Below are 22,420 nucleotides of genomic sequence, written 5' to 3'. Positions count from 1 at the left end.
GAAATCACTGTAAAAAAAAAATTGTAAAAGATAAAAATTGTAAAAAAAAATAATGCCACTGTCACATGACATTAAAAAAAGTATCGGTACTTGTACTCGGTCTCAAAAAAGTGGTATCGGGAAAACCATACAGGACACTCTTCGTGGATGACAAGTAATGTCCCTAGTGATGTTTTTAAGAAACAAATCACTAAACTAAAATTTTAACTTTAAACACATACTGTAGGATAAGGAATAAATAGAACACACCAGTGACACCAAAAAAAATATGAACATCAACTCACCAATTTGAAGATGATCTTGCCTATAAGTCTGACAGAGTCTGTAGGAACATTAGGGAAAATGCTCTTTAGACAAAGGCATTCCTTTTTATGGTCCTTCCAAGCATTTTTCTAGAAAGAATGTTGGGATAAGAAATAAGTAGTATATCATTATAGCCATTAATTTACCTGAACAAGATAAAGTATCAGTTACTGACTACAGGCAGGGGTAAGTGCTGGTACTAAGTAAGTAAAGGCATTTAAAAATTGCCATATTACGGCAGTGGAAACAGTACTTTGCCATCATCTTTAGCTAATTGACATTTAAAACATTTGATAGAGTTTACCTATAAATCTAATGCCGCATACACACGATCGGTCAAACCGATGAGAACGGTCTGATGGACCGTTTTCATCGGACCAAACCGATCCACGCATGCTCAGAATCAAGTCGACGCAGGCGTGGAAGCATTGGACTTTGTTTTTTTCAGCACGTCGTTGTGTTTTACGTCACCGCGTTCTGACACAATCGTTTTTTGGTTAACCGATGAAAACAGTCCATCAGACCGTTTTCATCGGATGGACCGATCGTGTGCACAGGGCATTACTGTATAGACCAAGTTAGCTACACCAATGCACATGTATTAAAATTAAAAGTACAGCATTCGAAAAAGCTGGTGCTGCCTGTAGCAAACCCGCTTCTACTTTTAACTTGTTTTCTAGCTCCAGATAATAAAGAATAATTAATATTATATGTGTTTGTTTCAGCCAGTAGCACTATAACCTTTGATTAATTTTAAATGATTAGGGTCACTTATTCCTATGTGGATAGGTTTCATGTTGTGCTCCTTTTATTTATTTAGCCCTGACTGATATGTAAAGTATGTGTGCATTTTCTAACTAAGTCCACATAACTTTGTGGTTTTCAAATTTCACAAATAACTATTATTCTTTGTGCTTAGACTTATTTTTCTTTTTTACAGAACCATCATTGTTTTAACAAAGCTGAAACTGGTTTTACCATACTGGTACTGTAAAATCGAATATGTTTAATGTAAGTTATTAATGCAAGTTGTTTTCATCATGTTGCCATATGGTTTTCGGGTAATCTAAATTAAATAGAGATATATATGTATAACTGCAATGATTTTAACCTTAAATTCACTATGAATTTTAGTAGCTCTCGGATTGCTTTTCTCGATGTCACCCTGCTAAAGAGCCCTGATGGGACCCTATCAACGGGACTCTTCAGAAAACCCACAGCGGGTAACACCATATTACACGCCACCAGTGCCCACCCCTCTCCATTAATAAAATCAATACCATATAGCCAATACAATACAATACAATACAATACCATATAGCCTCAAGCTAAATTGTTCGACGCAAGAAGATTTTCTTCTAGAGGCGGCAGGACTAAGAGATAGGCTACTACTTAGAGGCTATTCCAAGAAAAACTTAAAAAGATCCTTTCAACGTGCTAATGGGCACCTTCGGTCACTCCTTTTGACTCAGACAGGAAAGAAATCCTCCGATAACAATGAGGCTGTTAGGATAATTACAAAATACCACTCCCAACATCAACTAACTAGAGACATTTTGAAATGATTTTGGCATCTGCTTTTGATCGATCCCCAATTAGGACCTTTCGTACCAAAGGAACCTGCGATTACATATCGCCAAGCTCAGTTGCTCAGGGACCACCTTGTGACCAGTGAGTTTAAAGGCACCTTTAGGTGTGACCCATGCAAGAGGAAAGGCACCTTCACTTGTGGAGGATGCTCCATTTGCCGTTATATTAACTCCGATCGGCAAATTGTTCTACCCAATGGCCAACTCCATAAACCCAGACACTACGCCAATTGCAAAACCTTTGGCGTAGTGTATTTGCTAACTTGCCATTGCAAGAGGTTTTATGTGGGTAAGACCAAACTACCCTTCCATAAACGGGCATCCCGTCACCTGCATGCCATGCGTACGGCCAATCCTGATTTACCCCTTGGGCGTCATATTCTGACCGAACACGATGGACGCTTTCTGGGGGTCAAATTTTTCATCCTTGATCGAGTCCATCCTAACCCCAGAGGGGGGGATTGGAACAAAATCCTCTTACAGCTCGAAACCCGTTGGATCGCTGAGCTAGAGGCCAATCACCCTCCTGGTCTTAACGAGCAGATCAGTTTTAGGCCCTTTTTGGAGGGCTTTTCATCTGGGGGGTGCGAGAAAGATTGATACGATACTGTGTTGTTTGGTATTTTTGCCTTTTTCTGTTTGCCTTTTGCATTTCATGTTTCTTGTCCAATTGACTTTTGTTTTCATCGTTGTGTAAACATTGATGATTTATGTAATCATTATTATGTCCCTGTATCCCCTGCGCATTCCCCTTTTTAGGGACTTCCCACAGGCTCAGAATTGTTGTCCGTGCGGTGTTTGTTTCACTATATATAGCTGGGCGCACGTAAGCCGTCCCCCTTTTGAGGGACGGCTTCCCCAGACCTGGTCCCTTCGCACCTTTCAGGTGTCGTTTGACCTAGGGTCTATACCTGCGCCCATAACAGGGATTTGTAAACTGCAGGGGTTTCATTCCTTTTACCCCTGGCTTTCCTGCATGTCCCTGGATCTCTTTTTGGCCCTTTGTCCATATACTTACTACTTTAATACCTTTACCTCGTTTGTGTCCTTGGCCTGGTATACATTGAACAATGTCCCCTCCTTATTTAAATGGCCTTATCATTTTCCTATTATATATTTTATGTCTGGTGTCCTTCCCAGCAGCTTTTTTTGCCGTTTTTTACAACCAATAATCATTTCCCAGTTTAACCTTCACTGCTGACACCTTCTCAGCAGTCTTTGTCTCCGCACCGCCCCTTCCCTTTACATTAGCCTATTCCCATTTACTTCCTGTCCCACTCTCCTTTCCGTGTCAGGTGACTGACTGTCACCTGACAGGCCTTCTCAGTCTTTTCCCCATGCTGTCTGTTTACTACTGCCCACTTCCACACTACCGGCCTATTACGGCTCGCCTGGTCTCTCCGACCACGCCTGCCGTACCTAGGCCCGCCCCCTTACTTCCCTATATAAACCTCTAGCCGTCCAAACAATGTCAGACATTGCTGGACGGCAGAGGTACTAGTGACATGTCTGGTGGCCACACTGAGCGCTTGTCTCTTGTAAGTACTCCCTTACTCTGGATCCTTTTATTTATCACCTTTTGCATTGGTTCCCCCCTTCCTTATCTAATGCCTGTTTCTATTGCCATCCATTGTATTCACAGATTGGAGCTCTGCTAGCTCTCTACTGACACCTCTGGCCAAATTTAATATGACACATCTCTGCTAACCTCAGGTATGCAGTTATTTAATGATTATTTTTTGACATATTTTTCTACATATGGTTAGGTATTTCATTACATGTATATTTATCCTGTCCCTTTTTTTATGGACAGGTTTTTACATTATCATATGTTACTTTGTGACTATATGGGCCTGAGGTCTTGCTATATGTGATTCTGCACCGCCGGCTTTCTTCCTCTTAATTTCATCCAGAGGAGTCTTTCTGCGTCCTGATAGTGGTGTCCTTTCTCTGGGGTGTGCAGGGTTGATTAAACGCTGTGATTGGTATGTGTGTGTTTTTATCTGCACCTTTTGATGTATTTATTGCCATTTTTCTATTTTGTAACACTTGCAACATATATGCTTTCTTTGTTTTTTAGAAAAGTGGTTCTTATACTCGTTGACTACATATACTTCGGCCCCTGATGAAGGGCAATCCGAAACGCGTAGGGCCGTGTATGTCTTCATGGACCTTGCTTTTCAATGACACCTAACCATGTATTGTTTTTAAATAATTCTATGTGATATATGTGTACAATTTCCATTTTTGAATATTAAATTATCTATTTTTTGGATTATTGTGATTACTGTATACCTTTGTTGCCTTTAAAGCCCCATTTAGGGGGTCCCTCCACTTTTTCCTATATATATATATATATATATATATATATATATATATATATATATATATATATATATAGCTGTGTCTGTGTATGAATATATATATATATATATATATATATATATATATATATATATATATATATATATATATATATATATATATATATATATATATATATATAGTAATTATGAATATATTTCTCTTAGTAGTGGCTGAAGACATTTTATTCAGCGTACAAAGTATATTGTTCATTTAGCATGCTAATTCATGGCATTTAGCACATAGCAAAGCCTTTGTTAAGTTACTAGACAATGCGGAGTCAGTGAGTTAAACCCCTTTCTGTGACTGACCCCATGCTGGGATGTTCAATCAAGATAGCCACACCCTGTTAACCCTGGGAAAATTATAGTGACCAGGATTTGCATGAAAGGGGGCTGACTTATGTAGTCAGGCCTCCAATCGTGATCCTAGCTAGGCCAACCAATGGGACGTCAGCATAGAGAGATATACTCCACAGCACAGATTAATGGAGCTCACTTTTATGAAAGGATGACTTTATGGACACCTGGCCTTAAGGATGGGTCTAAAAGGGTAACTATGGTATAGGCATGTTATACTTACATGTAGCAACAGCACACGCTTGTAATCTAATGTTTTAGAGGAATATGCTCTAGATTCCTTCATGTAAATGTATGTATTTTAACCTACGGTCTTGTTTGAGACTATAGATAGGTTCTGTGTGTTAGATTAGACTTTGTATAAGCTCTAATAAATGTTTATTATATTGAAGCTTTCAATTCTTGTCAAAAGAACTCTTACTTAACTCTTATCATAGCTTTGAGATATTAAATCTTAAAATATAGCTTTTATTTTGTAACAATCATTTCACACAAACTAGAATGTTGACAATCAAAAAGGAAACATGTCAGCACAAAAGTTGGTCATCTGGGAATTTACAATGGGGAAAAGAAGTTGCATTGATAAACAATTAACTGCTTAAAGTAGTTCTAAAGACTTAACTTTTTTTTACCTTAATGCATTCTCTGCATTAATACGGAACTATACTCACATTCAGTCCAGCGAGAGACCTAGAGCTCCTCGTCGGCCACTGACATCTAAAGGCAGCCAGCTTCGGAGTCTTGATCGCTGCCCTCTGTCATTGGCCAGGCTAACATGACATCACTCCTACAAGAGCATGAGAGTTCAGCTTCAACATTGCCTAATTTGTGCAGCGAGCTGCGCGTGCACAGCTCACTGTAAAAGGGTGAACAGGCAGGTAAGTAACTTTAATGCAGAAGAGACAAAGCATGTCTGCATAGAAAATACTACCTGTTAGCCCATATTTCTAAGCATAAAGTTCCCCTTGAAAAGTAAAAAACTTGTGGCCAAGATCCCCCCAGCTGCCCTGAATATCTACCTAAGCTGGATCTCGATACAGCGCTGTGCCCAAGAGTAGCAGCTCTCTTTGTTCTCGTCTCCTTACTGGACAGAGAGGCAGCAGTGAGAGCCATTGGCGTTTCTGCTGTCAATCAAATCCTGTGATGAGGGAGCAGGGGCAGGGCAGAGCCATGCTGTTTGTGTCTATGGACACAGGGGAGGAGCATCAGTGGAGGACTCCAGAAGAAGAGGTTTGACTGCTCTGTGTAAAACAATTGCACAGAGCAGGTAAGTATGACATGTTTGTCATTTTTTATTAAAATAAGCTTTAGAATAACTTTAGGAGCTAAAAAGCACTTTTCTCACACCATAACTTGTGACTCCGGTTTACAATTACTCAATTTTAGGTTAGGTAGAGCCTAACGTAATAATGTAAAACGACAAAACAAATTGATTGATCACATAATAATGAGAGAATCCTTGCTTTAAACCATGTCTTGAGGTAGACACTTCAAATGAAGGCATTTCATATAGGCAGATCTGTGTGAATGAATGACACAGCCAGGGGCGTCGTTAGGCCCGGGCTAAGGGGGCTGGAGCCCCGAATGGGTCCCCGTAAAGCCCCGAGCCCCGGGGATTTAGCTTGACATTGCTAGCCCCGAGTCCTGCCGAGTGCCGCCGAGTCCCTGACGATCGCGATAGCAGGCTGGCTGGTCCCGCCTTCTGGAGCCCAACGCCTATGATGGACGTCCCACTGATCCAATGCCGAGACCGCAGGACCTGTGACGTCCATCATAGCTGCCGCAAGCTTAGAAGGCGGGAATTACAATCCCGCCCGGCGCGACATGCCCGCTCCGCTCCCTGCTTGGTTTGGCGGCTCTCCACGTCGGGATGGCTCCTGATGATGGCACAGGGCTCCAGCATCACACACCACGGCTGCCTGCTGCATCCCCGCTTCCTTGCCAGCGGCTCTCCCCCTCGGCTCCTAAGCCTCCCTGGCTGCACTATGACGGCTGCCCGGCCTGCCCATCCATCCGGGTAGCACCAATCTGACGGGCACACCACGGCTGAGGTAGGTCACTGATTGTGTATGCCTACCAGCCAGGTCAGTCACAGTGTATGTAGGCCGAATATATGTCCATATAGGTTGTCTTATTTGTCAGACCAGAGCTTTTGGAGGACGAATGAGGAGGAAAAAGGGGCACCTGATGTAAAAGGGCACTCTGATGGGCACACCTAATGTAAAGGAGCACTCTCATACCTTTGATCAGTTAATAACCAAATGTTAAATTGAAGATATTGTACAGATCACCTATCTGTAGATTAGTTGTATGCCATTGAGTTTTACCATTTTTCTTATATTTATATTATTTATTGCAGTGTTTTTCAACCAGTGTGCCGCGGCACACTGCTGTGCCGTGAAAAGTCCCCAGATGTGCCGCGGCAAAATGACCCCCAATATAGGCAGCTATCTGATGGCCACTTGGTTAATATTTGTTATTACAGTGGTGCCGGTCCACTGTGTAAAGCTCACTTCCCGCTGCCACAGGCACTCGGGAAGCTGTGCGGGCCTTTCCGACCGCGTCTTGCCAACCGATTACATCATCGGTTGCTATGGGAGGGTCGGGCGCACGCCGCACGCACTGATATCTGTGACGTGTGAGCCTCGGGAATAGATGCTGGCTGGCGCGCATTTCCCTGAGGGGAGGAGAAGAAGAACACCACGAGTAGGAAACAAAACAGCGAGGAGACACAGGTACAGTACTTGTACCTGTCATTTTCAATGTATGATTCATTTGTATTGCAGGCATGGTGTTTCTAAAAATTAACAATAAACTATATAACACTTGTTGGCACTTTCATTGCCTCACTTTTCATTGCAAGCATGGTGAATTTTTTAAATGTAATATAATATACATGGGCTATATGGGTTATTTTTGATGATGATAACTGTATACTTCAATCCTGCAGTTTGGCCGCAGCTCAGATGTAGCGCAGGGTACCTGCGGTTTTCATGTGTTTTTTTATTGACTTCTATTATGTCCCTTATTTTTGGTGTGCTTTCAGAAAATGTACCAAAAATGTACTACATAATAGAAGTTTATGAGAAACCACATGAAAACCGCAGGTATCCTGCGCTGCGGCCAAACTGCAGTATTGAAGTTTACAGTTATCATTATCAATAATAACCCACATAGCCCATGTATATTATATAAAAAATAAATAAAATCACCATGCTTGCAATGGAATTAGTCAATGTGAAAGTGCCCTAAAATGAAAATATCAGCCATAACCTTGGTATTGTTTTTTTACAACCAGTGGCTGGCTTTCTCATGAAAGCGTTCCGAGTGGTTTTTGAGCCACTGGAATGCTTTCAGAAGCGGCGGGAGGGGATGTCCCCCCTCTTCCACCGTCTTGCCTGAGAAACAATCCAAAAGGGACAGTGAAAAAAAAAATTATAAATAAGACAAGGTGTTTTAAGGTGTTGCTTATGGCGATTTTGAAGTACCAAAGTTTGTCATTATTCCACGAGTGTGCGCAATTTTAAAGCATGACATGTTGGGTATCTATTTACCCGCCATAACATCATCTTTCACACTATACCCACAAATTGGGGTATTATATTGTGTTTTGTTTTAAATAATTGAACCACTGTGCAAATAGCAAGTGGCATAATTTTTTTTTTCCAAATTTTTGGTTTGTGTGCCTCGAGATTCTGACCGATTTTAAAGTGTGCCTTGGTTGAAAAAAGGTTGAAAAACACTGATTTATTGTACCCACTATGTAATAGACATTTTTGTTCAATCAATAAAAAGCTTTTGACAAGGAAATACATACAAGTCCTTGTTCAAACAATTCTAAACAAACTCAGGTTTTCAGGAGACAAAATATAAAAAAAATATTATTTTTTGTAGAGCATTAAAAGAAGGCGAACACCACAAAGCTTGATTTAGTCCAGCAAGAATTTGTATTTTTCACAAGACTCAATCAAAAAATCAACACATTTCAGAGGTCCAGAACTCCCCCTTAATCAGGACTTGTGTGCTGGCAATTTCTTCAGACCTGTATTGGGGGCTTATAATCGTTGACCCGAATCTCATGCTATACATATCAGTTTGCAATTGATGTTAAGTAGAGTCCTGAATTTACTGACAGCACTAAAGTTCTGATAAAGTGGGAGTTTTCGGCCCCCAAAATGAATTGGCTTTTTGATTGCAACACACATAAAAAAAATTTGATGGACCGAATTAAGCTTTGTGGTGCCACAATCTTTCCAATGCCCTATAGACGGCTCCAGGGATCCTTGAGGCTACCTTGTTTGACAGAGAGCTGCCTTTACAAGTATTTTTACTCCCAACTCTCTACTAACACATAGCACCCAATTATTCTTTCTGGAAGACCGATTTTTTTATTTTGTAGGAATTTTTATGTATGGAATGAATGCTGGATGGCTAGGAAGGATCTTCGCTCAGGATATGATGTCTGGCAGGTTCTTGATGCCACCCCTCAGGAGATCAGTGGAGGTATGTGCCCTACGTCATATATTTGTTGTGATCTAACAACTGCACTTAAAGAATATTTCCAGGCATTCCATAATTGCATTGGTCAGCTTGGACCAATGTCACTATGTATATAATATACCTGACTAATGCTCCTAGAAGCAGGTCAGTGTTAGTTGGTCAGTGTATGTAGGACAGGTCAGGTCAGTGTATGTAGGACAGGTCAGGTCAGTGTATGTAGGACAGGTCAGGTCAGTGTATGTAGGACAGGTCAGGTCAGTGTATGTAGGACAGGTCAGGCCAGTGTATGTAGGACAGGTCAGGCCAGTGTATGTAGGACAGGTCAGGTCAGGCCAGTGTATGTAGGACAGGTCAGGCCAGTGTATGTAGGTCAGGACAGGTCAGTGTATGTAGGTCAGGAAAGGTCAGGCCAGTGTATGTAGGACAGGTCAGTTTATGTAGGACAGGCCAGTGTATGTAGGTCAGGACAGGCAAGTGTATGTAGGTCAGGACAGGCCAGTGTATGTAGGTCAGGAAAGGTCAGGCCAGTGTATGTAGGACAGGTCAGTTTATGTAGGACAGGCCAGTGTATGTAGGTCAGGACAGGCAAGTGTATGTAGGTCAGGACAGGCAAGTGTATGTAGGTCAGGACAGGCCAGTGTATGTAGGACAGGTCAGTGTCAGTAGGACAGGTCAGTGTCAGTGTATGTAGAACAGGTCGGGCCAGTGTATGTAGGTCATGTGTCAGAAACAACCCTGAAAGACATGCTAGTGTGCCTAAGAGCTTCCTTACATGCTGATCTCATGCAGTGTGTAACTGACATACATACACACACTGACTTGTGTGTCTGTGTGTACTGACACACGCGCGCGTAGGTCAGGTAAGTCGCGTCCCCCCCCCCGGTTCCGGCTTCGGGCTAAAGCCCCTGGTCTTTTTGCCACCTAGCAACGCCCCTGGACACAGCCATGTGGGTGGAGCCCTGTGTGGTCACGCCGATTTCAAAAAGTGACAGCTAGTATGGGATGGTTCACCCCACAATGCCATCACAGGGCGTGCGGGCAGCGCCTGCAGCATTGGGAACATGTTATTTGTTCCACCCTGAAGGTGAACTTATCCTTTAAGCCAACCATAGATGGAGTGATTTTATTTCCTCCAACCCGTTGCTCGATTCCTCCATCAACACAGTGAGGCCGGGTTAACATATGTGCCTGTGTGGTTCTCAGCATGGAGTCCGGTGTGTTCATGTTCACCGGTTTAGATGCAAATCAGGTCTGAATTTTTGCCCGAATTCACACCTGAACCAAACCCAAACACGCACATGACCCTAGGGGGAGCCATCTCGGCTGGGAGAACACACAGTAATTATTGCTAGCGGCTGCAGCCGCTGGAAATAATCTCATGAAAAATCAAACAGGCTGGTTGTACCCAAGTTGATCGATCAACTTGGGTACAATCAACCTGCCCATACATGGTTCGAATCACGCCCAGTTCCTGCTGAAATGGCCGAGATTCAAACCATCTATGGCCGGCTGTTTAGTCCTTCCTGTAATGCATATAAATCTGGCAAAGTGGCAATGTGTCAAAAAAGTTTGTGACCTGGCATAACCGCAATGACAAACCTCCATCACTGTTTAACATGTATACAAAAAGAAGAAAAGAGTGGGACTTTAAATGAGGGATGTTAAATGCTATAAACAATGCATAGGGTATAGATAGTTTATGTGAATATATGATGAAATAATAAATTATCTAAAATGCATAATATGTTTATTCTGAATAGGTTACAAAACCATATGCAAAAAGACTGGCAATTAAAATGACAGAGATACACATATGTACAGAAATTGCATAATATAGGTATAAAATACACAAATTCCAAACATGAGCTAGTTGATTGTGGGGATAGGTCAAACTTGTCTGTGCACCCTAAAAATTCTACGCATTTCATGGCTCACGACTATTCGTCAGGAGTTAAATGCAAAGATATACTAAAAGTATCAAAAAATATCTATTGAATAGTACCCTAAAAAAGGGAAACTAATAGGGAGAAAAGGGTCTGGTACTTACAAATAATATTCAAAACCGTTCCCAGCCTGTAAAAAGGTGGAAGCATGAGGGCCCAAACAATTAGCTTGGTCCGGGGCTGAGGCAGGAATTAGGTCCAAATCAGGTATACATCAGGGCGCCACAACACAATCTATGTGTATATTGCGTGCTGTGAACATATGGCTACCATGTGAATCTAAAAATTTAATAAACCAAATTATGGAAAAATAAAATATTTATTTTTCCTTCACATATTTTCACATAACTTCTCATTCATTATTTTTCATATTTTTTTTTTTTACATTTTTAGATTCACATGGTAGCCACACATTTACAGCATGCAATATACACATGGATTGTGTTGTGGCCCCCTGATGTATACCTGGCTGTTTTTCTCGATTTGGACGTAATTCCTGCCTCAACTACCAAGCATATTGTTTGGGGCCCTCGTGATTCCCCTTTTTTACAGGCTGGGCACGGTTTTGGAGATTGTAAGTATCAGACCCTTTTGCTCCCTATTAGTTTCTCTTATTTAGGGTACGATTTAACAGATATTTTTGATATCTTTCAATTTAACTCCTGATGAATGGTCGTGAGCCATTAAACGCGTAGAGCAGTGTTTCTCAACCTGGGGGTCGGAACCACCTTGGGGTTCAAATGATGATTTGCCAGGGGTCACAGAATCCTGGGCTATTCCTGAAACCCGCACCACCAGCCTTTTTGTGGCTGCCCAGCAGGGCTGTTCCTGTAGCCTGTGGCTGCCCAGCTGGGCTCTTCCTGGAGCCTGTGTCGCTCCCACTCAGCCTCTTCACAGCCGCCCATTCAGTTCACGGCATTGGCTGGGGAGCAGAGACTAGAAGTCAGCTTACTGGTGAGGAATGTGAAGTGGGAGAGGCTGAAGGAGACTTATCTCTTGATTTCGGAATAGGTGTCACTGCTACAAGACACCACAAAGTCAGAGACACAGTGATTAACATGAGTAACATGTGATTATAGTTGCTATTAAAAGTCCCCACTACAGTTCTCAGATCAGCAGAGGACCTTGATCAAGAGCACCCTAGTTGGGTGATAAGAACCCCCCCCCCCAGCACTGCCACTCATCCCAACTCCCCCCCCACCCCACCGCCATCAAGGAGTAAGAGAAGGAATAAAAATAGAGAATACATGGAAGGGAGAGGAAAAGAGGGGGAGGAACAAAGACAAAGGGAGAGAAAGAATAAGAGAAAGAACAAGAAAGACGGCCAGCGAGAGGGAAGGGGGGAAAAAAAACAAGAAATTAGGATAGAGATAAATAAAAGGGAAAAGAAAGGAGAACAAAGAGAAAGAGTGGTACATCCTAAAATGTACCATAAGGGGTTTTAATACTGTATGTGGAAGGCACTCAGGTAGCGCTAAATGTCCAGGGGTTAGAGCACAATTTACTTGTCTTGCCTTGGGTGCTGATAAACCATGCTATGAAAATAATTTTACCGTTAGGGATCCCCACAACTTGGAAAATGTTATCAAGGGGTCGTGGTACTAGAAGGTTGAGAACCACTGGCGTCGAGTTTTTAGGGTGCACAGACATGTTTGACCTAACCCCACAATCAACTGGCTCATGTTTGGAATTTGTGTATTTTATACCTATATTATGCCATTTCTGTCTATATGTGTATCTCTGTCATTTTATTTGCCAGTCTTTTTTCATATGATTTTGTAACCTATTCAGAATATACATACGGTTCTATGAATTTTAGATAATTTATGTGAATATATAATGAAATAATAAATTATCTATACCCTATGCATTGTTTATAGCATTTGACATCCCTCATTTAAAGTCCCACTCTTTTCTTCTTTATGTATACATATAAAGTGGCAATGTGCTCAAGAACTAGGACAGGGTTTCTCAACTCCAGTCCTCAAGGCGCCCCAACAGGTCATGTTTTCAGGATTTCCCTCAGATGAAACATTTGTGGTAATTAGGGTTGTCCCGATACCACTTTTTTAGGACCGAGTACAAGTACCGATACTTTTTTTCAAGTAGTCGCCGATACCGAATACCGATACTTTTTTTAAACGTGTCCCCAAATGCAGCCATGTCCCCCCCATATGCAGCCATGTCCCCCACATATGCAGCCATGTCCCTCTAGCCATGTCCCTCACATATGCAGCCATGTCCCTCTAGCCATGTCCCTCACATATGCAGCCATGTCCCTCTAGCCATGTCCCTCACATATGCAGCCATGTCCCTCTAGCCATGTCCCTCACATATGCAGCCATGTCCCTCTAGCCATGTCCCTCACATATGCAGCCATGTCCCTCTAGCCATGTCCCTCACATATGCAGCCATGTCCCTCACATATGCAGCCATGTCCCTCTAGCCATGTCCCTCACATATGCAGCCATGTCCCTCTAGCCATGTCCCTCACATATGCAGCCATGTCCCTCTAGCCATGTCCCTCACATATGCAGCAATGTCCCTCTAGCCATGTACCTCACATATGCAGCAATGTCCCTCTAGCCATGTCCCTCACATATGCAGCCATGTCCCTCTAGCCATGTCCCTCACGCCATGTCCCTCACATATGCAGCCATGTCCCTCACATATGCAGCAATGTCCCTCACATATGCAGCAATGTCCCTCACATATGCAGCAATGTCCCTCACATATGCAGCATTGTCCCTCTAGCCATTTCCCTCGATGCGGCGGCGCGTTGCGGCGGCAGCGGCGGGGGGGGGAAAGTATTCTATTTAGGTATCGGGGGTATTTGCGCGAGTACGAGTACTCCCGCAAATACTCGGTATCGGGCCCGATACCGATACTGGTATCGGTATCTGGACAACCCTAGTGGTAATTACTAAGGCATTGAAACTGATCAAATCACCTGTGCAAAATAATGGAAAGCCTGAAAACATGACCTGTTGGGGCGCCTTGAGGACTGGAGTTGAGAAACACTGAACTAGGATATCTAAACCCGAACAAAAATAACACATTTCAGCTCATCAGTTCCTAGATGTGGTGGCTACATACATTTTCACTTTTCAAGTTCAGACCCTTTTTAGCAAGCACATTGCATTATTATTGTCACTCCCTGTAGAAATTCCATGGAGAGGGTACTACCAAGCATGCAGAATTTCTAGGTACTGGTGAGAAGAAGGCACAGCACAACTTCCAGGGACAGGGTATTGCTCAGTTTGCAGGGTTTTAGCAACAGATAAAAAGCGCACAGCAGAACTTTCAGGGTGATGGAATCGCAAAGTACAGAGTAAAGCAACGTGTGGACAAACATTGCTCAGGCAAGGATGTCTGATCTGAGCACAGCTTGAAAGAGAAGTATGGCCAAAGATTTTATGCCAATATTTCTCTTTTTGATCACAGGAGTGCACTAGTGTACTTCTGCGACCCATAGTTGGCAGACAGAGGACTATAGCCTGCTATCAGCTGACGTGACAGAGGCTCTTTCCAGATACCGACAATATTGTGGGGACCCACCCAACTGCCTGATTGACAGCTGGCTCTGCCTCTCTGCAAGAGGCTGAGTGCTAGAGCTAGCTGCACCTGCCCTCTCAAGTCGTCATGCGAGCGCTCATTTATCAGAGCTTAGAGCTGTCATAGGACAGATGCTACAGCATAGGAGGTGAATATGTGGGTTTGTTTTTTTATTTACCCCCAATTCTTATTTCAATAGAGATACCGATTGCCAGACTAGGGGGGAGACTGGTTCTATACCAGACGGCCGGAATCATATGATGCCTAAAGCCAGCCATACATGGATCCAAATTTGGTTCAGTAGGAACCAGCTGAATTTCAACCCATGTATAGGCAGGCTGATTGCATCGAAGTCGATCCATTGATCAACTTGGGTACAACCAGCCTGTCAGATTTTTGGCATACGAATTCTGTCAGCGGGTATAGCCGCTAGTGGTAATCATTGTGCTCTGCCAGCCAGGAAGGCCCCTGCTTCCTTTCGCCAGCAAAACACAATAGCACTGCGGGAGGCAGTTCCCCCATCAACACTGACCCAGAGTTGAAGGAAAGCATATTAAATGCAACTACCTCATCTAAGGACTGGTAAGTTGCAGTCTTTTTGGGTTTAGATACACTTTAATGTGAGTTCCAGCATCTACTCCTGTAGTCCTAGCGGTTCCAATTTGTCCAATAATGGCTGGCAAATAAAAAATGTAGAGAGATAAGAAGGGCACACAGGAAGTCAAAAAAGTTTGACAAGAGATAAATATAGTTATTTAAGTTTAATAACAAAATGAAGAATAAACGGCGTGTATGCTAATGTTGGGAGATGAGAACTTAAAAGAGGTTCCGCTGTATTACATCAGTACAACTGTATTGGTGGGAAAATTATATTATCATTTAGAACAACAAAATGCTACTCTAAAAAGCAGGATAAAATCTTGTATAGATTTTGTTAATCTAAACAAAAAATTATCTATAAAGCAATATGCATCTTAGTAATGACTTTTGGAGGATTAAAAAAGAAATCTAAAAATCCATTTAGCAGTCTTGAAGATGATAGATAATTTCATGCTTATCTTTTAAAAGTGAACCTGTTATAAAACATTAACTATTAAAGCCTCATATGCTCTGACATTTCAAGACCTACATCAGTTGTAGAAGCATAATTCTGCAGCATTATCTAAAGTACACTCTGATATAAGAACTTGAATGTCATAACTTTGAGCCAGTTAGGAGTCTGCTGTGTATTCTAGGAAAGGTTAGCAATACCAATAATGTCTAAAGAGCTTAATGAATATGTTCACTTTCCGTATACATTGGAAAAATCCAAATATGGCTAAAACGTTAGAGCTGTAAAACTTCAACAAAACCACTATTGATTTCCGGTATATTTTGTATATATTAGAAACGGATCCTTTCTCTAGGTTTTGCTGCAATGTCCCTGTTGGGGAAGTCCCCCTCACTTTATAACTCTGAGACACCCAGGACATTGCTGTTTTCTGAATTCATTCTGTAGAGTACATTCTTTGTATGCTACTGTGGGGAATGATTTAGGGGTTGCTGATAGTCTGCCTGTATCATCCACGTCCTTTCTATGCATCTCAGGAATTCCAGACCCAAGATTTCAGTTGCCACCTACTTAAGCAGCATCATGGAGTCCTTCCATTGCAGAAAATGGTTGGAGGGGTCTCCCTCCTTGAGATTTAGAAAAGTAAAAAAAATTGTGAATGCTCCAAGCCCCTTATGCCAATGCACAGGGTAGTTCAAATACCAATTTTTCTAATTATTGCAAATAAGTCATTTATGGCTTAAAATAAACTTCCTTTTTAGGAGAAAACACACGCAGGTTTGACCTCATATTATATGATTTTGGTAAATCTGAAGACAAAAATCTGCAGAAAATCTAATAGTGTGCATGGGGCTGAGGGGCCTTAGAAAAAAATTCCTTAAGAATTGATTTTATTGGCATGAATTTATATACTCCAAGGAGTAGGCTTCTATGGTTCACTAACTTTGGACACATACCTTGGCATCTGTGAGGGGTGGTGCAGAGAGTTTCCCCTGCCCATTCATCCTCCTTATACTTTTCTTATATGCCTTTCCACACCCCCTCCCCCCTTATTTTTCCGCCTAATTTCCCTTTTCTTGTGCTTTCTTTCTTTTTCCCCACTGTATTTGTTCTAGACCTTAAAAAAAAAAAAAAAAAGCAGGTGTAGCAGGGCAGTACCCTGCCTGGGTTCAGGTCTACTAAACAGCCAGTTCACTAATGAGTCAGCTGTGTTCTGGGCTTTAAGTAATGAGACACAGGACATAGGGGCTCAGCAGCAGACTCATTGCTCAAATAACTGAACCACTTAACAACCGCACTATAGCCCAATGAAGGCTACATCGCGGCTCAATAACTCTGGGAGGGCGTACTATGACGTCCTCCCAGAATTGCGCTCCCATGTGCCCCTTGGGGTGCGCACATGGGAGTATCTGTGACTGCCGGGTCCCGAGACCCGGCACATCACAGATCACAGTAAATGGCCGCTGACAGCGGTCGTTTACCATGTAATCGATCTGTCAAATTACGGAGCGATCACTTGTAAACAAACTGGCGTCATGTCCCATTTCCTCTCTACCCGCTCTGTACCGATCGGTACAGTGTGAACGGAGAGGGGAGAGATCGGGTGCAGCAGCTCAGTGGATCTGCTGTGCCCATAGCCCTGCTCTGTGCCCATTGCAGGACTTATCCATCCATCCATGCTCAGCCCAATCCATACTTACAGCAATCCATGCTCAGCCCCATTCATACTCACAGCAATCCATGCTCGGCCCCATCCATACTCACAGCCATCCATGGTCAGCCATCCATCCTCATGGCCATCCATCCATACTCAGCCATGCCATCCATACTCAGCCATGCAATCCTTACTCAGCCATGCTATCCACCCCTCTGGGGTCGAAACAGGGGGGGGATATGTAGCAGAGCGATACCCTGCCTGGGTTCAGGTCTAGTTGTTACAAAATGTGAAATCTCCATTAACAGCTGTAAATAATATTGTAATAAGAAATATATTTCAGTTAGAAGGAAATATATTTAAAAGTATTGAGTGTTGTGTTAGTGTTACGGTAATTAGTTCAACTTCAAAGGTTGGCCTTTTTTTTCCCCTAAATACATCTCACCTGGGGTTTATTTTTATATCCAACAAAGTCAACAAAGAGGAATTATCATGGTAAAACGGAAATACATAGTCATATTCATATTAAAGCCCAAGAAACATATCTATACATCTCTTTGTCCCTATGGTGTTATACTGGGGGAAGTGACATCTTAATCCACCTTACCCTACATATCTAATATTACTTTTATTATTAATCTCATTCACCCTAACCTCTTTATTTCCCCTTTCTTATATATCCCAGCCTTCCCTCCCCTTCCCAAGAAAAAAAAACCCACCCTATTTTCCCTCCACCCCCCCCCCCCCCAAAACCCACTCAAGAGATGGAGGGACTATCTTCTTATAACTGCAATTCACATACAGGGACAAGCCCCCTGCCGAGGGTTCCTCACTCCATACTTTCCTCAGCTAGCATTCTCTTGCCCTCCTCAGAGTACATAAATAGATTCCATCCTGTCCATGTTTCAACATACTGTTCTCTTTTATTTCGAGATGAAAGGACCAGATCTTCTATAGATCCTATCTCTCGTACTCTGTTAAGCCATCTCACAATGGAGGGTGTTCAAGTGTCTCTCCACTGTAAGGTTACTCCGCTTTTAGCAGCATTAATCAGATGGCACAGCACCGATTTTTTATAGGTCAGCACCGGAATCTGAACAGTGGAGCAAGAATGCAGCAAAGTTCCTCGCTCCACTCCACATCTCCAACAGCACTCCGGGTTTTCTATGGAAAATGTATGCAGCTTTACTGGGGTATAATACCATTGGGTTAGAAGTTTATAATTGGATTCCTGGGTTCGTGTACAAACCGAGGAATTCACTGCAAAGGAGATGATATGTTTACGCTGAGTTGGCGTAAAAATCCTCCCCAGGTCTCTTTCCCACTTACTAATTCCCGGCATCACAAAGTCCCCCTGGGGGGTATTCAGCAGCCCGTACATCTTAGAAACCACTCGAGATAGTGGTTCCTCATCTTCACAGTAGACTTCTAATGTTGTTAATTGTCGCCGGAAATTAAACGGTTGTCCAAAGATCTCAGAAAATGATTTACCTGGAGCGCCTGCCATAGACTTAATTCAAAAGTCCCCCCAAGGTTTCATTAGTAAATCAATAGTTGGCCAGGTTTCTGATTGTAAAAAATGTGAAACCTGAACAATGCCTTTCTCTTTTAGTTTATTAAATGCTCCCCCTTTCATTCCTGGTCTAAAACCTGGGTTCCCCATTATGGGAAACAGGGGTGATTGGCCCGTTGAAAACTTTGGGTTTCGGCAGACCTTAGCCGCAATTCGCAACGTTGGACCAATTGTAAGATGTTTCTTCAGCAAGCTCGGTATTACATTATAGCACCAAGGTGCTCTGCGTAATGGGACCGGACTGATCTGTTGCTCCATATCAACCCAACGTTTGTAATTACAATGTCTACACCAATCTACCAACCTTGCCAGGTGGGCCGCTTGGTAGTATTTAGCGATGTCTGGGACTGCCATCCCACCAAAGCTCTAGGGTAACATCATCAAATCTTTTTTTATTCTTGGTCGTTTCCCTGCCCATATGAATTTCATAAGGAGGGTGCTCATTTGTCGAAGGAAAGCCGCTGGGATGGTTATCGGCAATGCCTGAAATGAATACAAATTTTTGGGCAAGATACTCATTTTAACTATGTTATTACAGAATTGGTGGTGGAAAATTTGTTTTAAAGATGTCCTTTAAGTTTGATGGAATCAGTGTACCCAAGTACTTTAGCACAGTCTTCCACTTAAATCCAAAATTTCGTTGTATAATCTTGCACATCGAAGGGGGCATTGCCAAACTCATCGCTTCCGATTTGGAATGGTTTATTTTTAAATTTGACAGCTCACCATATCTTTCGATCTCTCTCACAAGGGTAGGAAGTGAGACATGTGGATTGGGCATAGAGAACAACAGATCGTCAGCATAAGCTGACACCTTGTGCGTTTGCTCTCCTATTAGTACTCCCTGTATATCCGGGTTTTGGCGTATTCTGTTTAATAAGGGTTCCAACGAAAGCGCATATAATAAGGGTGAAAGAGGACACCCCTGTCGTGTATCATTTGTAATCTCAAAAGACTTCGAAAATATTCCCTTTACTCTTACTGCGGCATGTGGGGTTGTATAGATGCTCCTGATCCATCCGATCATGCGCTCCCCCACACCCACATGTCGCAGCACCGCAAAGAGAAAACGCCAGCTTACCCTGTCAAATGCTTTCTCAGCATCAGTGTTTAAAAATACGCAACGGATGTCTCTTTCGTTGGCATAGTGGGCCAGGTTGAGGACTTTTGTTGTATTGTCCCTTGCCTCCCATGTGGAGATAAATCCTACCTGGTCCAAATCTACCAACTCAGGGAGCCTTGATTGAAGTCGCGATGCTAGTACTTTCGTAAAAAGTTTTAGGTCTGTGTTCAATAATGAAATCGGCCTATAACTAATTACCGTGATATATGCTAAAAGTGCATCCGGCAGAAATGCCGCAGTCCGGCCTATTGCATTAAAGACTATCATCTGATTACCTAATAATGGGGCAAATTCTTTATAGTATCTTATTGTATATCTGGCTTTCCCGGATTTCACAGTTTTTAATATTGCATTTAATTCCTCCTTTGAAATAGGGACCTCCAAACTAGTTTGGGCAGGTGAGGAGAGCCTCGATAAACCTGCTGAGGAAAGATATTCCTCTATCACTGACGGTGTAACCGGTGTTTGTGCCAGGTTATACAAAGTGGAGTAATATTTACCAAAATTCCTCCACTATATCTTTTGGCTTTCGCTTTAGTTGTCCCTCCTTCTCCTTAATTTGCGGGATATATGTTGAAAGATTTTTTTCTTTCAGTTTCCTGGGCCAACAATTTACTGCATTTAGCTCCAAGTTCGTAGTTTATCTTCCTTCCCCGGTGTATTGTTGCTTTGGCCTTGTAGCGTGAGATTTCTGTAATCTGTCTTCTCAACTGGCCTAACTCTCTTCCTATGTAGGGCTTGTGTCCTTTTATGCTGGAGTTCCAATGCCTGAATTTCCTCTAACAATTTTTTAATCTGTTGTTCTCGTCTCTTTTTCAGAATTGATCCATGTTTAATCAGGACTCCCCTGATCACAGTCTTGTGCGCCTTGGAAATCAAAATTGATACTCCTTTAGATTTTGCTTCCTGATTGTGCAAAAAAGAGGGCGCTAATAAGTGATAAATCATGTGTAGTAACCTCCTTGTCACACAAATGAAAAAATTACAGTACATTAAATATTGATATATTAGCATAGGTGAAAAATTTGTGAGGAGTTCAACATCCATTAGTAACACCACAGCATACTTGTTGTATACTAGTACATAGTCCCAATATATATGTAGATTCCAATCTCTCCAGTGCACCAAATACTTGAAAAATAGTGACGTGAGTCTTGCTTTAAAGTGGAATGCTCCTTGACCAGGTCTGCCGCCGACGTATGTTTCATATGAACGTCTTCAGGGCACGTACCTGGTCACTAGAGGATCACGGTATTTGTAGTTTTAAATGTACATCCCATACCAATCAGGACGGAGAAAATCACATCATTTGCAATGCAGCCTCGATGTTGGTCAGCATAACAATGTGGTCTCGGAACATTTAAAATGTAATGGACATGCATAGTATGCAAACATACTACAACATTAAAAATACTTATTTAAAAATTACAGATAAGCTTAGTACAATTGTGAATACGAGTCCCTTCTCCTGATGTTCAGGGTACCTATCATTCTCTATTGTATCTCTATGCAACTCAAACTGACAGGTTTATTAAAGTCTAGTAGTGGTTAGTAAGTATATATTATTAGGTATTATCCCGAGGGGCTAGCTAGGAAGATTAAATTTAAAGTATATGCAACATATTGGTAGCTGATTGATTTTGTAAATCTCACCTCTCACTGCTGAGTGGGGGAGATTGATTGCAACCAATAGTGCCATTTCTAATCTCATCTTAAATCTCTAACATAGCTCTATCCAAACATAGTTGATAATAGATTCCTTGGGGCTCGTGCCCCCTATCCCGATTAGAGAACCCCGGAATTCCAACCATATACCGTTGGATAGTAATTACTCACATAATATGGTGGCTAATAGCTATATATCAACACAACCATATCTAGTAATTAGACAAAAAGCTATTTAGATCCAGCTCAATGTTCATCCCCAAAGGCTGCATCATTCTCAGTTTATTTAACCATTTAGTTTCGTTTTGAGAAACACTTCTGGTCATGTGTGTCCCTCTCCAATGTTTCAAGATTTTATCTATGCCATAAAAGGTGCATAGTCCAGGATCACTAGCATGATGGCTTTTGAAGTGTCTGGAAACACTGTGGTTTGGAAAACCTTTCTTTATGTTTGCCAGGTGCTCATTTATTCTAGTTTTGAGCTGTCGTGTAGTTCTACCTACGTACTGGAGTGAACACGGACACTCCAGGACATAGGTTTGCCTGTTTTTGAAAATAAAAGGACTGTTTGCTTTTACCAACATGGCTAGCTGATGATATCGAGCTCAGCTACCTCATATTAAATTTTTTAAGACTTTCTATATACTGTATGGTGTGATGTGCTGCTCTGCTGAGCATATTAGTCACAGAAACATTTTTTAACATTTACACACCGATATGCATGAAAGTAATATTACATCA

At 42.1% G+C, this 22,420-nt stretch overlaps 1 protein-coding gene and 1 long non-coding RNA gene across 3 annotated transcripts in view; one reads left to right on the top strand and one right to left on the bottom strand.

Moving 5' to 3' along the window:
• SMYD3 (SET and MYND domain containing 3) overlaps positions 1 to 22,420 on the bottom strand; it is a 702,152-nt gene that overhangs the window by 568,401 nt on the left and 111,331 nt on the right. For both annotated transcript variants that reach the window (XM_040351062.1, XM_040351063.1), the window contains exon 4: positions 285 to 392. In XM_040351062.1, the coding sequence (XP_040206996.1) occupies positions 285 to 392 (108 nt within the window). The remainder of the gene's footprint in view (positions 1 to 284; positions 393 to 22,420) is intronic.
• Positions 2,591 to 4,170, top strand: LOC120937661. The gene is made up of 4 exons (XR_005748740.1): positions 2,591 to 3,430; positions 3,535 to 3,605; positions 3,706 to 3,877; positions 3,973 to 4,170. It is a non-coding gene; the product is annotated as an uncharacterized LOC120937661 (long non-coding RNA).

Source organism: Rana temporaria, chromosome 4, assembly GCF_905171775.1.
Source record: "Rana temporaria chromosome 4, aRanTem1.1, whole genome shotgun sequence".
In the NCBI taxonomy this organism is placed as follows: Eukaryota; Metazoa; Chordata; class Amphibia; order Anura; family Ranidae; genus Rana; species Rana temporaria.
The sequence above is the reverse complement of the archived record's forward strand: the minus strand, read 5'-3'. Positions and strand labels throughout refer to the sequence as shown.